The 16,813-nt window shown below is 53.4% G+C and overlaps 7 protein-coding genes across 7 annotated transcripts; 5 read left to right on the top strand and 2 right to left on the bottom strand.

Annotated features, from left to right (window-relative positions):
* Window positions 1–699: 699 nt before the first annotated feature.
* Window positions 700–1,241, bottom strand: NECHADRAFT_75520 (uncharacterized protein; the record flags this gene model as incomplete). Its single annotated transcript, XM_003053856.1, has 3 exons — window positions 700–763; window positions 820–998; window positions 1,053–1,241. The coding sequence occupies 3 exons, from the start codon at window positions 1,239–1,241 to the stop codon at window positions 700–702; spliced, it is 432 nt and encodes a 143-aa protein (XP_003053902.1).
* Window positions 1,242–4,775: 3,534 nt separating this feature from the next.
* Window positions 4,776–5,766, top strand: NECHADRAFT_99009 (uncharacterized protein; the record flags this gene model as incomplete). Its single annotated transcript, XM_003054571.1, has 2 exons — window positions 4,776–4,970; window positions 5,030–5,766. 2 exons carry the CDS (start codon window positions 4,776–4,778, stop codon window positions 5,438–5,440), a joined length of 606 nt encoding a protein of 201 aa, XP_003054617.1. The 3' UTR covers window positions 5,441–5,766.
* Window positions 5,767–6,934: 1,168 nt separating this feature from the next.
* On the top strand, window positions 6,935–8,976 carry NECHADRAFT_103265 (uncharacterized protein; the record flags this gene model as incomplete). The annotated part of the gene is made up of 4 exons (XM_003054570.1): window positions 6,935–7,013; window positions 7,100–7,209; window positions 7,380–7,505; window positions 7,565–8,976. 4 exons carry the CDS (start codon window positions 6,935–6,937, stop codon window positions 8,555–8,557), a joined length of 1,308 nt encoding a protein of 435 aa, XP_003054616.1. The 3' UTR covers window positions 8,558–8,976.
* On the bottom strand, window positions 8,940–9,853 carry NECHADRAFT_75517 (uncharacterized protein; the record flags this gene model as incomplete). Its single annotated transcript, XM_003053855.1, has 2 exons — window positions 8,940–9,525; window positions 9,564–9,853. 2 exons carry the CDS (start codon window positions 9,851–9,853, stop codon window positions 8,940–8,942), a joined length of 876 nt encoding a protein of 291 aa, XP_003053901.1.
* A 1,208-nt stretch (window positions 9,854–11,061) lies between these two features.
* Window positions 11,062–12,787, top strand: NECHADRAFT_90464 (uncharacterized protein; the record flags this gene model as incomplete). Its single annotated transcript, XM_003054569.1, has 3 exons — window positions 11,062–11,095; window positions 11,634–12,198; window positions 12,250–12,787. 3 exons carry the CDS (start codon window positions 11,062–11,064, stop codon window positions 12,785–12,787), a joined length of 1,137 nt encoding a protein of 378 aa, XP_003054615.1.
* A 752-nt stretch (window positions 12,788–13,539) lies between these two features.
* NECHADRAFT_75515 (uncharacterized protein) lies at window positions 13,540–14,558 on the top strand (the record flags this gene model as incomplete). Its single annotated transcript, XM_003054568.1, has 2 exons — window positions 13,540–13,919; window positions 13,973–14,558. The coding sequence occupies 2 exons, from the start codon at window positions 13,540–13,542 to the stop codon at window positions 14,556–14,558; spliced, it is 966 nt and encodes a 321-aa protein (XP_003054614.1).
* Window positions 14,559–15,216: 658 nt separating this feature from the next.
* On the top strand, window positions 15,217–16,261 carry NECHADRAFT_75514 (uncharacterized protein; the record flags this gene model as incomplete). Its single annotated transcript, XM_003054567.1, has 4 exons — window positions 15,217–15,341; window positions 15,430–15,625; window positions 15,678–15,965; window positions 16,022–16,261. The coding sequence occupies 4 exons, from the start codon at window positions 15,217–15,219 to the stop codon at window positions 16,259–16,261; spliced, it is 849 nt and encodes a 282-aa protein (XP_003054613.1).
* Window positions 16,262–16,813: the final 552 nt, after the last annotated feature.

Genomic DNA, 16,813 nt, shown 5'->3' with positions numbered 1-16,813 from the left:
ATTCAAGTGGAAGATTCAACGCATTACACAGTACCACATAAAAGAAGATATTACCAGATAGTTTGTATACTAGATAGCAGCTTGGCCTTGGATGTATGTTGCTCGCGACGAACTGAGACATGGGTTCTCGGCCGGCCTTCAAGTCGACACAGTACTCGAGACGAAGTCGCAGGATCAACATGGAAACTACACAGAGAAAGGCGTTGAAACTTTGAAAATGCGCACTGTGAATACTGTTCAGTAGACGACGAACTCAAATCCTTAGACAAGGGATATCAATCTTGGCCTGGTCTTAGGGAGTTGCTTGGGGCAGCCTTAGGATGATGGAAGTATCGAAGCCGATATGCACATGTACCTGACGATAACATGCCAGAATTCTGTCTCGTTCTTGCCCTCATTAATCGGCAATAGTACCTAGTCCTGGCTGTTGTTACGGCCTCAGCAGAACATGGCTCAATATGGCCTCGGCGAGGAGGACCAAAGTGTTCACCAGAGAGGAGGACATGTCACCAAGGTACAAGCCATGAGGCCACAAATATATGTCATCCATGGCATTATCATTAATATTGATCTCTGCTGCATATTCACGTGTGACAGAAATTGCGCCGTTTATACAAAGAGGCCTCCGATATCCCCGAGACCAGCCGGAGGGTAATACATGTCCAGTGAAGAAGAAGAAGAAATATCGATGTCAAGACGCTATGCGAAGAGGAACTCCTTGAGCACTGGCGAGCCAGAGAACTCTGGGTTCAACAATATACAGCTGTGAAAACATGTCAGTATCAACTGTAGAGTAAGAGCGTGATACAGAAGACGCACTTGAGAAAGTATTGAAGACCTGCCCGCCTCTTTTCGAGGAATCGGGGCCGGAATTTGGAGATGACGCTCTTGGGCGGAAGAGCCGGAACTGCCGCCTCGAAGCCGGGAAAGGTCTGGACCAGTCGGTACCGAAAGTCGTCAAACTCGGAATATCGCTTTCGAATGTTCATGTAGCTCCCCTACTCGTTGAGTTAGCCTGGCTGGTATTAAAAAGTCTGAAGGTCAAAACCCACATTCAGCGTCTCGACACGAATGTTCCACACTACAAAGGCACCAATGTTTGTGGCACTCCCGTTGACGACAGTGTAGCTGACAATCTCGACGCTTTTCGCCCAGCAAGCATTGTTGCGGTCGTCGTGCTCGTTCGCCTCGTTGTCGCGGAGGCTGATGGCGCCCGCGGGCAGGACTGACTCGGCCGACATGTTGGAGGCGGAACGCTGATGGCCATGCACATTGAGCCAGTACGGCGGCGAGGTGATGGAGCTCGGCGAGACAGTCGAGGCTGCGGCATCATTGTCGTCGAGGGGTCGGTCGTGGTCGAATGAGGTCCGCGGTGTCTCAAACACCTCGATGGACGTGCCGCGTGTCTCGGAGTGCTCTGCGCCAGCGCCGAAGCCGCCATCAGCAGGCGCCTGATCTACCGCCGTCGCCATTCATTCAACCATGCGACAGCCGAGAGCGTTTCAGAATATGAGCAGTCGATGCGTTGGCGATGACGATCTCGGGGTCATGTATCTCTCGGTCGATCGGGATGTTGTGTTTCGCGCAAGATGGGGTAATCGCCAGTCGCTTAGGTTCAATCGGATAATGAATGACCTGATAGAGTGCTTCGTTGGCGAGTCAGGGCAACAGTCGATTGCAGCCCTGGTTTAGTAATTCGTCGCGAGGTGGGATTGGGCTTCACCGGGGTGGCTTGTGACGATCTAGTAGAGCGCAAGCAACAACAACAGAAGGGGGATCAATATCACTAGCAAACAAAACAAAGGCAGCCAGTACAAGGCGATGCCCCGGAAAACTGCTTATTGTGGCGGATGTCTGATTTTGACGTGATGTTGCAAGGACTCGGAGCCTCAAACGTTGTCGGGCGCGGAAGCTTGTCTGTTTCCGGCCGAAAGAGGGGCCGCCGACCCGGGAGCATGGGAGGTACATCGGGCTGGTAACCGCCAACAACGGCGGGCAACTGCCGGTGTTCTAATCAGTATCCGGCAGGGCTTATGCCGAAGCCCGTTTCTTCAGGTGTTTGCTTTCCCTGGTATCTTCAGGTTTGAGAACCAAGATGCGGTGATTAGTGCTGATTTGAGTCCTCGCCGGAGTCCCCCCCCCCCATATGTTTCTCGAAAGCTGATATTCATGAGCCTTGACGACTCTTTGTCTGTCTTTAAATCACCAAGCCCCCCGTCCTCCACACCCACCTTGCATCTCGTCCCCGGGCCGTGTCTCACAGCCCTCCGAGTCAGCTCCGTTCCGTCCTCGACCGAACAGACTCTGGCCCCCGGAGCTTCAGAGCTTCAAGCTCTCTTGTAGGCAATGAGCTAGGTAAGCTTATTCCAAGCCCTAAGTGGCGTGTGGCTCGAGGCGGATGATGCACGGTGCTAGAGGCGGTCAACCCGCTCATCCTGGCCGTAATCATCTCCAGGATTCATGTGAGAAGGCAGCCGAGAGGTCGTGGTCTGACAGAAGTACACATCGGCTTGTGGATCTGCCCATGGATGGTTTACGCCGTCAATGTCCTAAAGCCACCGACTGTTTTTTGCCCGTCTCATCTGTCGTGTCCCGTCAACATGCCGTCACTGCGAAAACTGAAAGGAAGACGATCTTGAGCCCGTCAGCAATAGATGCAAGTTGGGCTTGAGCATGTTGGGTCTCTCCGCTCCGCCTCCTGGGGCCGTTGGCACTACGTTATATCCCCAGACGAAGCTATCCCTGTAATAGTGGTGCTTCTAGACCTCGAAGACTGGAGACGTGCGAGCCTGTCACCTCCACCAACCTGAAGCCAGCCCCCGACTGGCTCCTGTCTCGGGCAACGCCTTCTAGGCTCGACTCACGGGCTTCAAGTAATATTGTGTGGTATCACAGAGATTTGTGCGGCATGCTACATCTCTCGTGGGCTTGCATATCCCGCTCAGCCAGCCGACATCTGCCTGTATGCAAGTTCCAGCCATTCCTCAGTGGCCGCGTCAGCGTAGTTGACCCGTCCGATGCTGTGCCGTCTGCAATGAGTTTAGACAGGAAGTTACAGGTCACCAGCGCCGCTTCATCATCATGTTCTCGTCGTTGTGCATCACGCGCGGGGTCGAGCAGTCTCGTAAATATCCACAAGAAATGGTCCGAAACTACGGAGACACTGACCATCATCGCCTATCGCGTATGCAAGAAATACGAGCGGCACTTCGGCTCTAATCCATAAGCTAGGCGCATAGTCAGAGTTGCCTGTTTGGGGAAGAATTGGCCACCATTCTCGCATTCGAGTGGCCCGCCGCTATCGCCCGAGAACTCTCGAGGTGGTGGGCTCGTAAACATTCATGGCGTGCACAGCACAACCAACTGGAGGCGCCGTACGCGGGAGACACAAGTCAGTGGTGATGCACAATGAGAGAAAGGGTCAAAACAAAGTGCAGCAAGTGGGCTCATATCGCTTCAATCCCCCATGTGGAGCCTGCTTCTCGTCGGCCGTCGGCGCCACCAACCAGGCGTGAGACATGTGGTTGAGGATGAGAGGTGAGGATTGGAAGCCCAGGGGCCTCGCTGGCACTGACACTGACTGACAAGCGAGACAACTGATATTGAAACGTCAACTGTAGGAAGGGACAGTGACCTCGAATGAGGAACATGTCGATTGGGATTGTCATCAATAAAACAGTCCGGGCTGGCAGCTTAATATTAAAGTCAAGGCGAGAGGGCCCCCCTATTCCATCATGAGCAAGAAATAAGGGTTCTGGAGATTACATGCAAATGGACAAAACTAACAAACTGCACCACTGCAAGCCTCCCAAGCCTCCCCAGACCACAAACCGCCCAAGCAGAAGCTTCAAGCACGGGAATCCCTGTCGGGGCTAGCCCGACAATGGCCTGGGCCGTGAGGATCCCGGGCATTCCTGACCACCAGGCTGCGCCGAGTGGCGGGCATGGCTCCTGGGATAGGTGGGAGCTAAGCCCAATACTGCTGCTCTGGTGCTGAGGTCCCCTGCTCGCCTCTTGCTCCGGAGGAATACTGGTGCTACTTTGCAGGTCACAACCACCTGGGCGGTGGTCTGTGGTCGTGATAATCAACCAGCCTCGGGTCTCGCCTCCAATTTGGCTCATTTCTCTTGGGCTGTATCGGAGGTAGCTTGTACTATGTAGCATCCCATTAGGTAGGTACCTAGCCTGCCTGCTTGTACCGTAGCCGGCCGTACGGGGCTCCGTCCGTAGGGTTCCATTGCTTTGTCTGATCTTCTCCTCTTCCTCCCTCTCCCTCCCCCGCCTGTCCCGTCTTTCAACATATACACTCGTTGCTGCACACAGAAAAAAAAAAAAGAGTCTTACTCTTGCCTTTCAGTTCCCGACAATCGTTATTTGCTTGTTTCTCAAGCAACTTCTTGATTTTGCTCCTTCTTCTCCAACTCTCGCTCTTCCCCAGTTTCGCAATCTCTCGCTTCCTCGTTTGACCTACCTACCATAATTGTACGTGAAAATCTGACCCAGCCGAGGCCAAGACAAAGCCTCTTTCCTCTGTTGTCGTGGGGATAGCCTCTTGCATACCTCAACTTCCCAACGGCGCCCCGAGGTTCCCTCAGCTTGGGAAAGGGCGAGTCTTGGTTGCAAATCAAGTTAAAACGGCTGACCCCAAGTTGCAGTAATCCCCGACCTTCTTGTCAATCTTGTCCGTTTACGAGCTTTTTGTTGTTTGGGCTTCAGACACATACTCCATCATCTTCACGACGAATTCTACTACTCAGCACAAATACTCATTCACCATGCCGTCTCTCCGAACGACCGTCTTGGCTGTTGCCGCCTCTTGCGTTGCCGTTGTCAACGCTGACTACTACATCGATCCCGACAGTGTGCCCATCTCCCAGCGACAAGTTTGGTGCCGGACTACCAAGGAGTCATGCCCGCTCATCTGTGAGCAGACCAGTAAGGGTGAGCCCAAGGTGAACAGCTGTGATCCTGTAAGTGTTATTCTTTTCATGCTTGCTCTAGCACGACATGGTCTGACCCAGCCTTCTAGGAAACCCTCACCTACGGCTGCATTTGCAGCGACAACAAGCAACCCAACGTGTCGGAGTACTCCCTGACTATTCCCTACTACGTCTGCCAGGAATGGGGCAACCAGTGCGTTGAGGACTGCAAGGGAAGCAACGCTTGTGCTTCTTCTTGTCGAGAGGACCACCCCTGCGGTGCCAGCAACCCCAAGAAGTACAACACAACCGCGACTGCCACTACTGGCACTGCAGCCGTCAAGGCCACAGCCAGCACAACCGACGATGCCGACACCCTCTTCACTGGCAACCCCGGTGGCGAAGACTCCAACTCGGACAGCTCTACCACCAAGAACGGCTCCTCAGCTCTCGAAGCCGGCCGAACATGGGGTCTGGCGGTCGTGCTGAGCACCATGTTTGTGGGATTCGCGATGCTGTAAGAGGATCGCATTCGCCTTCAACAGGGTGGGGAACAGAACCACTGATGCATTTGGGTGTTTTTGATTCGTTTCGATTCGATTCGCTTGTGTTTGTTTGTTTGTTTGCTCATACATTCCTTGAGAGCCTCGGACGTCTAGGTGTTGGGTTAGCTTCTGGTGGCACGGCATTATTGATTGATTTCATGTTTTTCGACTTGGGACATGGGAAGCGCATGTCCCCTTTAACTAATAGGGATAATGATGGTGGCAGAAAAGAGGGAGAATCAAAGATGGCCAGCTGCAATGTTGCAGTTGAAACCCCAAAGCTTGCGTCTGCGTGACATTTGAGCTCGTGATTGATTACTTGTTTGGTTCAAGACGTTTTCTCGAAGTTGGATGTTGGACACCTCCACATTCCGGACCCTCGGACCGTTGTGGCTTCCGGACGGATTAACCATGTTTGCGAGATGAAGGAAGATTTGCTGATTGATTGCCTGGAGGAGTACTCGTATTCTTTTTGCAAGTGCTCACGCGCTCACAGGACGATTAGCACATGTGAATGACTCCAGATCTGTGCGAGACCCATAGATCCTCGGTCCCCAACAAATCAAGTCGAGAGAGTCTCGTGATGAGTTCGGACGCTGCGGATATCCATGTGAGGGTGTAGGGCTGGCCGCCTTTTGACAGAGAAAAGAGGTCAAAGTGTCGGATCGGCTAGGGATCCGTCAGGCAGGATCAGAAAGGGGCATTGGATCGGATGACGGTCAACGCAGGTCGCGTCTATCGTTGGCTGTCAAATTCGTCTACTCGAGATTGTCTCTGAGATGCTTTAATGAATTGTCCAATTTTAGAGGCATCGTGCCCCTGTAAGCGGAGACCTCCAGTGGGCCGGATCGCTGGCACTGGCAGGGGCATCTGCCTGTGGTCCAGGGGCTCGAATGGCGCGCGGCGCGACATACGAGACCACGAATGCTCCAAGTGGGATGGAAGCTTTTTCAATTTCAAGTGCCTACTGTCCTCCATCTCCAGAGACGAAACCTGCCCCTTTACACTTCCATCTCTTCTTCACACTCCTTCTTCTTGGATAAAACAAAAGATATTCCTTCACGGTTTGTTATCTCTTCACCGTCTTTTGCTCGACCGTTAGACCCCGATCAAGCCATCCCCCGGTCTGTCGCGAATCGAATCTCTTGGCCTGAAACTTGATCTGCCATCCAATCCATTCCCATCCGTTCCTCAACAAAGCCCACCCCCAAGCCATCACGCCTGTCAATTCTTCCACTCAGAGACCTGAGATTTCCGCCCACGTGCAGCGCCGCCTGTCTCTGTTTCGCGCCGCCTGGCTTTCTGCATCACAGAGGTCCTACCGAGGGAGCTATTGCGTACAGTAGCTTCCAAACTCTTGGCTTGACCGGCATATTTTTTTCCAGCGCTGGCTGTTGCTCTCCCGTACCCTTTTAAAGGGGTCCCCCGTTTTTCCGTGCCCCTCCTCCCTCCGGCCCCTCCCTTCCCACCATGTCCGGGAGCGAGACACTACCGCTTTTCAATCCCACGGCCAGCGACCCGACCGGCACCAACATGGCTCCCAACACCAGTAAGTCATGGACAGATTGATGGAATGCTCCTCGAGAGGGAGCATCTCTGGTTGTCTCGAGCTGACCGTTGACATTTTTTTTGCAGAGAAAAACGTCGCTGAGTGCATCTCTGACGATGCTCTTGTCCATCTCAAGACGTACAAGTACTCCAGCGTCGATCTGTCGCCCGTGTCGAAATACATTCTCGGCCCCTTTGTACGTCTCCTCGATGCCCAACAAAGCTTTGTTTCTCCTCTCGACGGCCCTCTGCAGCTTGTCCTCGACTATTGTCCTCGACATTTCATCCGCTGAGGAGTGGTGAAGCTTTCGTCCGCCAACATGATGGAGCTCATGACAGCTAACCCTTGTCTCTTGTCGTCATACAGTGGAACGCCTCCGTGAACCTCCTCCCACTATGGATCGCTCCCAACATGGTCACCCTCTTGGGTTTCTGCTTCATTCTGGGAAATGTCGCGCTGGCCCAGATTTTCATGCCAGACTTGGTTGGACCGGTACGTTGACGCTGCGCGCAAAGTTTGTGGGTAATTTGCTGATTGACGACATGGTCCAGGGTCCCTCATGGATTTACTTCAGCTTCGCCTTCGGTCTCTTCATGTACCAGACTATGGATAACCTTGATGGAAAACAGGCGCGACGAACAGGAACCTCGAGCGGTCTCGGCGAGCTCTTCGACCACGGAATCGATTCCCTCAACTGCACCCTCGCCAGTCTGCTCGAGACTGCCGCCATGGGTCTGGGCACTTCGCCAGCTGGCATCTTCACCGCGCTGTGCCCCTGTCTCCCCATGTTCTTCTCGACCTGGGAGACGTACCACACGCACACCCTGTACCTCGGCGTCATCAACGGTCCCACCGAGGGTATCCTCATCGCTTGCGCCATCATGGTCATGTCTGGTATCTGGGGCCCTCAGATCTGGACTCAGCCTCTGCGACTCGGTCTGAACGGCAGCCTCCCCGGCCTGGCTGACCTTTTGGGCGAGACTACCTTCCGAGACATCTGGATTGGTCTCATCGTCAGCTCGCTCGTCTTCACTCAGATTCCTTTCTGCGTCCTCAATGTCGTCAAGGCCCGCCGAGCCAACGGCCTCCCCGTCCTGTCCGTCTTCCTCGAGTGGATTCCCATGGCCGTCTACACCATCTCGATTGCGGTCTGGGTCTTTTCTCCTTACAGCACCCTCATGAAGAACAACCACCTCGTCCTCTTCTGCTTCACCATGGCGTTCGTCTTTGGCCGCCTCACCACCAAGATGATCCTCGCCCACCTGACGCGCCAGCCCTTTCCCTACTGGACCGTTATGTTGTACCCTCTCGTCGGCGGTGCGATCGTCGGAAACCTTCCCCGAATTGGACTTCCCCAAATTAGCGCCGAGCTGGAACTCTACTACCTGTGGGCCTACCTTGCCTTTTCCATGGTCGTCTATTTCCGCTGGGCCTGGCTCGTGGTGACGAGTATCTGCAACTACCTGGGCATCAACGCTCTCACCATCCCCAAGGAGAAGCAGATTGCCAACAAGCTTGCCCGCGATGCCACCAAGCTGCATTAGACGAGAACGGCGCAGTGAGATGGAGTAGCGCATATATCAAGACATATCCAGCATCAACTTATAGATTCAACATATCTTACCCCGGGAGATGAGCAATGATGAAGGCATCGGCATCACGGTACAGAGGAGGAAAAGCATGACGGGCGTCTGGTGTTTTTTACTTGTTTCTCGCATTCATTCTGGCGCCAGGATACATGAGGCCCTGCACAGCGCCACGGCTATCACGATATATCCATTGTAATAGATTTCAACGAAACCCATGTGGTGTTGGGGGAACAAGGCCTGTTTGGATATGCAGGCGTCTGCGCATTAGACGCAGTCCAAGTAAATAACATGACTACAATTGAGTCGACAATTATATTTACGTTGGAGGGTTCAACACTCACAACTTTAAGTCAATGCGGTCTGTCGAAACAGCAACTCCCTCCCACTCGTTCATCAGTTGAAGTGTGCTCTCACACTTGCTCCTCACAACGTTCAGGCAGTCTTTTCCGAGTACCAATCGAACAGGAACCTCCTTGCCCTCCGCCACGCCTGTCATGGTCAAAACATCGACGACAATCTCGGCCCCGCGATCCACATCTCCTGGTTGGTTGTTATCTGCGGCATCAAGCAGAGCGCGATACTCCTCAGCACCGGTGTTTGCATAAACATCCTCCATTCTCCGCGCCGATTTCTTGCGCTTGTCGGCGTTGAGGAAAGCAGTACGGAACTGGCCAGGCTCGACGGACGTCACGGCGATACCAAACGGCTTGAGCTCGGCGGCAAGCGCCTCTGTGAAGCCTGAGACTGCCCACTTGGTCGCGTTGTAGAAGCTCGTCGCCGGGCTACCAACCCAGCTGCCGAGGGAACCAAAGTTTGCGATTCCGCCGTGGGATTGGGCTCGGAAATAGGGGGTCACGGCGCGGCAGAGCTTGATGGTGCCGAAGACGTTAGTGTTGAACTCGTCAAAAACTTCCTTCTCGCTGCTATGGTTAGCGGTTTGGTTCTATGAGGTGCCACTTACGATGCTTCTTCGCAGGTGCTTTCGAGGACGTAGGCTGCCGAGTTGGCGAGGTAATCGAGTCGGCCATAAGCGCCGTGTGCTTCCTCGACCTTGACGGCGATCTCGTCTTCAGGGACCGTGACGTCGAGGACCATGGTGTGGGCTCCAGCTTCGGCAAGATCGGAGAGGACGGACAGCCGACGAGCCGTTGCCACTACACGATGGCCGCGTTTGAGGGCGGATTGGGCGATGGCTTTACCAAAGCCTGTGCCGGCGCCCGTAATGAGCCAGACAGGAGAGGGTGAGGACATGTTTTTGACGTTATCGGCACAAGGATGAAGAAATTGAAAGTGAGTATAGCTGCGAACAACAATTTGAATTAAGTTGAGCTGCAATCTCAATATCGATCCATCTCATACAGTCTCCCCTCACACTTACACCAATGAGTTGAACCCCATTACAGGCGCTAACCCAATAGGCATCGTAAAGTAAATCAAAGAAACCTGGTCTGCATAAATTATGTAGAACCAGACATTATGAGGCCCTCCAGCGGGCGTTGTCCCGTGTCCATAGGCTCCAGTACATAGTGGTGTTAAGCATGTAGGTGTTGTCCGGGGATGGTATTGGCTGACATGTACGGGAGATGCCAGGATCTCCCCCGCCCTCGAGTCTGTGTAACATATCCTCGTTGGATAGGTAGTCTAGAGGTTTACTCCGGAGGGAGTAGGATGGGAACTTCGGGACATTTTTCAAGGCGGACGACGGGGAGGACGGGGCAGAAATAGACTCGTCGATACACCTGATGCCAGTTGAGAGCCATGGTGTATTAGAGGCAAGTTGAACTTGTATGTGAAAACTTAAATAGTTGAATAAGTCCCAGGCAGTTCTCCAGTGTGGCAGTGAGACTGCACGCCTCAAGTGAGAGTCTCGCTGGGTAGATATAGGCATCATGGCTAACTCACACTCTCCGCCTTAACGATATACCACCTCGCACAGACAACTCTCAGTCGAGTAGCCTATGCAGCGAGAACAATATCAACGATAATGCGGCATACTTGATATTGTTCTTGGACATGCTGCAACATGATTGGAGCCCCAGTGCCTTGCCCACCACTCCGTGCACGGTGCAGAGACGGAAGTCCAGTGGAGGCCAAGGCAAAGCGCTCCTAAGAAACCATGTAAGCATCCATGAATGTCATGATCAAATTTGCAAGGCTATAGAAAAATCAGATAGTTTTATGATAGTTCTATTATCACCTCAGTACACTTTTCTTTCTATTTACTTAGAATAGAGTCATCATAGCTATTTAACAGGACTACTTTTCTAGTCTCTATCTGCATCATCAGCCTCCCATCCATCACCCTCATCAAGGTTGTTGCCATCAGCCAATCGGGCTCTATCGCTCAAGCCCCCTGGACATTCAGATGATGCCCCTGAAAGTTTGTTCTATGCAAGGGTCTCCCCCGCCACAAGCCGAAAGGGGGCTGCGGCGTGGCCCTCCACCGGGCCGATCTGGACATGTTGACAAGAAGTAGTGAGGTACCTGGCATTGGTGAATCGTTGGTTTCATGACAGCGTGAGCCACTGAGTGACCGGACTGTCTACTCTAATTATTGAGGTTAGAAGGTCTGGGGAACACTATCGCGAATTTGAAACCTCCTGTATCTAAAATTATTATCGGGTACCGTGTTTATCCTCGAGGTTAAGGTTACCTCCTCGTGGACACTGACAGGCGTAGGTTTCGTGTCCCCCACTACCTTATCCCTTGAACAAGTTACATCCATGCGAGGCTTCAACTTTTGGACAACGAAGCATTTTGGATAGGTAATAATTCCCTCGCTCCTATACCACTTGCAGCTTCTCAGCCTATCCCACCCGCGCTGGAACTCCCGTCGTTGCCAGATCGGCCTCTGATGCTCCAGGCGGAATGAGCTAAGGTAGTTCCTTCCTGCGCGCGCCCCTCCCACGACAAATGGGAAAACCTGCCATTAGCATGGCCGCATCCTCGACAATGCCCCGAATGCCATCGCCATTCACCACCCTCGTCCTCTGCATCTTCGCCCTCGTCTCGACAACCCTCTTCTCGCCAGCCGCTGCTGCTGGGTCCATGACGCTTTCCGACAATGCCCTCAATAACATTCCATCGCCCGGTGACGATTTCGATATCCACAAGGGCAAGCTGTTGGCCCCGATCTTGATCCCCCGCGTCCCGGGAACCGAGGGCCAGCTGCGCACCCAGAAGCACTTTGTCGACTTCTTCACCGAGAACCTCCCCGAATGGACGCTCGAGTGGCAGAATTCGACATCCAAGACACCCGCCACTGGTAACAAGGACGTGCCCTTTGCGAACCTCATCTTTCGGCGGGATCCGCCATGGGCGCAAAAGGGGGACGTGAGCCGCCTCACCCTGGCTGCGCACTACGACAGCAAGTATGAGCCCGAGGGTTTCATCGGCGCAACAGATAGCGCTGCGCCATGTGCAATGCTGATGCACCTGGCGAGGAGCATTGAAGCTGGGCTCAAGGCAAAGTGGGAGAACATGCAGAAGAACGGCGAGGATGGACTCGATGACGCCCAGGGAATTCAGATTCTGTTTCTGGACGGCGAGGAAGCCTTTCATGAGTGGACAAATGATGATTCCCTCTACGGTTCGAGGTATGAAACAGCACCATCATGACACCGAGTTTTGCTAACACGCATGATAAGATCGCTCGCAGAACAGTGGGAGTTCCAGTTCCACGGCTCTACGTCCACTTACCGAACACCTCTTGACTCAATCAGTCTCTTCGTCCTTCTCGACCTTCTCGGCGAAAAGAACCCTAGAGTCCCCTCGTACTTCCTGACAACACATTGGGCATACCGCGCAATGGCTGCGCTTGAGAAGCGCATGCGAGAGCTGAACCTCCTCGAGACAAAGCCTAAGAGGGCATTCCTCCCCGAGGTGAACAAGGATGCCACTCGCTTCAGCCGCAGCTACATCGATGACGACCACCGGCCGTTTATGCAGCGCGGTGTTGAGATCCTACACATCATCCCGACACCGTTCCCAACCATGTGGCACAAGATGGGCGACGACGGCGAGAACCTCGATCTGCCGACGGTGCGCGACTGGGCGAGGATCACGACGGCATTTGTGGTCGAGTGGATGGGCATCCAGGACTTCATGCCCGGCGTAACGGGGACCAAGGCCAAGAGGAGCGGCGCGGCGGCCACGACGACGACGAGCCGGAGGACGGAGCTGTAGTAAAGGAACGGACGGGGGACGAAATGTCGGTGGGCAGAGCGGCAGTTTCGGGCTTGGCGTTAACGGCGCGATGTCATTGTACAGATAGAGGTAAAAAGAGTCATGTCATCCCGGGAGGGGGGTTGCATGTAAGGATGGGAGTTTTGCGGTCTGGCGTCTGTCCTTGATACTCTTTATACTATAACGATTGAAATTTGACGGATCATTTGCATGTCTGACTGTGATTACTTTGCAGAATGTCAACAACAGCAGCCAACAGCAACATCAGCAACCAACAGAGCTGAACAAGACGCTCAACTCTCATGGGGATGGACCGTGCAAGACGGACCGAGAGGCATTTATTACGGATTCTGCGCCAACGCCAGACTAACAAATACACAGCTCCCGAAGTAAACGCCGGAATTCCCCTGATTGGCTGCTCCCAAGATTCCGCTCTCGAAATGTGCCCACCGTTTGAGACCGGGTGGATACAGAGGGCGCAGCCGTTCATGGTTCCTTGTAAGACAGAGCCCGAACTGACCTGAATGATTGGCAAGTCTGTCGTTTCGTGATGCGGACCAACGGGCATGGGGTCCCCTTGCGGTCCCTTTGCTTAGGTTTGCGGGACAAATAGACGAGGGGGGGTCGTTTATCTTTCGATCTGACGTCGGTGTTTGCACTTTGTCCTGGGGCTGGGTCTTTATCTGAAATGCTTACTTGTCTGCTTGGTCCTGGTATTAGGCTCTCTTACTCAGACTCTACACTTCACCACCATGTCTTCAGCCGTATACTCCGAGGCGCAGGTCGCCCAGTTCCTCAAGCACCTTGAAATCCCTCACGAGTTCTATGTCGGCAGCGGCAGCGAGCCCATACTGGACCATGCCTTTCTCACCGTGCTGCACCAGCACATGATCTCCACGGTGCCCTACGAAAACCTGACGCTGCACTACTCCTCGCACCGAGATGTGATCCTCGACCCTCAAGCCCTGTTTGACAAGATTGTCGGCGGCGGCCGTGGCAGGGGAGGCTATTGCATGGAGAGCAACTTGTTCTTTTGTTACATGCTCCGTGCTATCGGCTTTCAGGTATATCCTGTTGGAGTAAGAGTGAGACTCCGTAAGGATGGTGTTCCTTACGGTGGGTATCTCGGCTGGTGAGTTTACTTGAAGTAATACAGATAAGACATTTCGACTGACTCACTTACAGGGTTCACATTGTCAACATCGTGACACTCCCGGACAACACCCGTTGGGTCCTCGACGCCTCTTTCGGCGGCGACGGCCCCACGCAGCCGATGCCGCTGGTCGAGGGCGCCGAGTGGCACAACATGGGCACGCAGGATGCCCGGCTCATCAAGGACTTCATCCCGGGCCAGACGGAGCTGACTGCGGGTCGTCGCTTGTGGATCTATCAGTGCCGCAACGCCCCCGACCAGCCGTGGGCGAGCCTGTACGCCTTCAGCCACTCAGTCGAATGGCTGCCCGCCGACTTTGAGGTCTCCAACTGCTACACAGGCACCAGCACGCGGAGCTTCCAGACGTCGACGGTACTGGTGGTCAAGTTTCTGCGGAGGGCCAAGGTGGGCACCCACACGGGCGAGGAGGTTTATGGCAAGAGGATGTTGATCAACGAGGTGATTAAGGAGAATCTCGGCGGAAAGACGGTGGTGGTGAAGGAGTGTAAGAGTGAGGCGGAGAGGGTGGAGGCTTTGAAGGAGTACTTTGGAATTGAGCTGGCGGAGGAGGATAAGGAGGCCATCAAGGGGCATCAGTCTGAGATTAAGGGCGAATAGGGTGGATATACCATGGATGCATTTATGACCTTTCTTATATATCCAGTTTTGTTCTTGCAGTCGATCTGGTGCTTGGTGTAAGTGGTCACAGTACCGCCTTGAACAAGCCACTATCAAGAATGAGAGATATGACGCGCACATGCAATCTTTACATGAATTGATAAAACCAGATGATCCCATCCAGAATACAATACGGAAGAGGAAGGCAAAGAGAAAAAGAGCATGTGGTTAAATGAATTCGAGCTTTTAGTATGGAGTAATAAATTGAGGGTTGAACTGTTAACTGCACGCTGCTGTGTGAGGCGCCCTCAATGACAAACATGATCAAAGAGCAGTAACCCAAATTATGAAAAATAGAAAGAAAAAAGCTTGATCAAGAGTTCACAATGGTAAATACAATAAAGCCCTGGGTAGTTATTACCCATATCATTGAAATGGCCTGGACCTTACCTCTATCTCTCCTTCTTGGAGCATGCTCCTTTACCCTGAAGCCAAGGAGTGCCCCACGCCGTATAGCTTTGACCAATCAAACGCCCCCACTACTCACCACGTAACGCTCTTGAGCAACGTCGTGTAGAGCTACCCATTTCGAGATCCATCTCAAGCTGTCCACTTCCCTCCAACCAACGAATCGACCCTGCGACCACCCTTTGAAATCATGCGCTTCTCAATCGCATCGTCGCTGCTTCTGCTCTCGGGCGTCGCGAGCGCTGCCTCGTCCTGGGGATTTACCGATGGCTCCGTGACCGTCTCCTCTAAGAAGGCCGACGGCGTCACCCAGAAGTAAGCTCTCCTACATCCCATGATGATGCGATTACGGTTGATGGACATCTTCATAATGGACACGCACTTACGAATGATCCTGCGATAGGTTTGCCGAACAGAAGCCCACCAAGAACGCCCTCGTTTTCGGCCATACCGACAGCATCAAGGTCTCGTTGACCACGACCGAAGCTTCCAAGGCCAAGCGTCCTCACCAGGCCTTCCTCGTCCTCACCGAAGCGACCGGCCTCGAGGCTCCTTACCCCCTCACCGTCAAGGCGTCTGGAAAGGGATCCGTCGAGATTGTATGCGATTGCCTCTTCGTCGATGCTGCGCTGTTGCTAACATGACCCCCAGACGCACAAGGACCTCCCTATCCAGCTGCTCCTTTCCGACACCCCCCTCAAGGCCAACCTGGTCCTGGGCTCCTTCGGTTCTTCTGACCCTCTCATCTCCCCCGTCTTCGAGATCGAGATCCGTCTTGATCCCAACGCTCCCGCACCCCAGTATGACGCTCCCATGCGATACGGCCCCCGAGCTCAGATCAGCCACATCTTCCGCGCCGACCCCAAGAGCCCTCCTGTCGTCATCTCTCTCGCCTTTGTGCTGGCCATCGCGGCTGCTGTTCCCACCCTTTTCCTGGCTGTATGTATACCGAGATGAAATTTGTTGTAGTTGGAACGATTGCTAATGTGTTGTAGTGGCTCGCTCTAGGTGCCAACGTCAACCACATCACCAAGGCCCTCGGTGCTGCGCCGGTCTCGCACGCCGTCTTCTTTGGATCCATCTTTGCCATTGAGGGAACCTTCTTCCTTTACTACAGCGCCTGGAACCTGTTCCAGACCCTGCCCGTTGTTGCCCTCCTCGGCGCCGTGTCCTTCCTGAGCGGTACCAAGGCTCTTAGCGAGGTCCAGAGCCGACGACTTGCCGGCGAGAGGTGAACGGCTTCATTGGACAAGGGTCTTTACTTTACTCGATAGACTGGCTGGTTCCCCAAGACATAGCGACACGCTGGTTAGCCTTAGCTTTGAGGAAGCCAGGGGATAGGTCATATTCAAAAGCATTTTATCGCAAGAAAGGGTCTGGACATGTATATGATGGACGGCGCACGCTGGAACTCTGTAACATCAAAATCTAGCGAATTCTATGAGCGTGGATAGAGGGATTGGCGGGCCGCTCGTGCCAAGGATGGGTCAAGAAGTAGACCTGGGCACCTCGATGGGATGGATGTATGATAGACAAATGAATTCGAGATTCGAAACTCTCTGGTATTGAAGCATATATGAAAGTGCCTTGATAAAGTATGCCTTCACGTCAAGTGTCTCATCGTGCTTACTTGTTCAGATCACGGAGCTGGGGTTGACGGTTGATCGAGCCTGTATGGTACTATGCAACTATATACCTGTCTCGAGATTTTCCTGTTCAACATACTATGTATGTTCAACACACACACACACACACACACACACACACACGAAATGAGACTTTATCTG

Source organism: Fusarium vanettenii (assembly GCF_000151355.1).
Source record: "Fusarium vanettenii 77-13-4 chromosome 1 genomic scaffold NECHAsca_1_chr1_3_0, whole genome shotgun sequence".
NCBI classification, from domain to species: Eukaryota; Fungi; Ascomycota; class Sordariomycetes; order Hypocreales; family Nectriaceae; genus Fusarium; species Fusarium vanettenii.
Note: the sequence above shows the minus strand (reverse complement) of the source record. Positions and strands in the feature narration are given on the sequence as shown.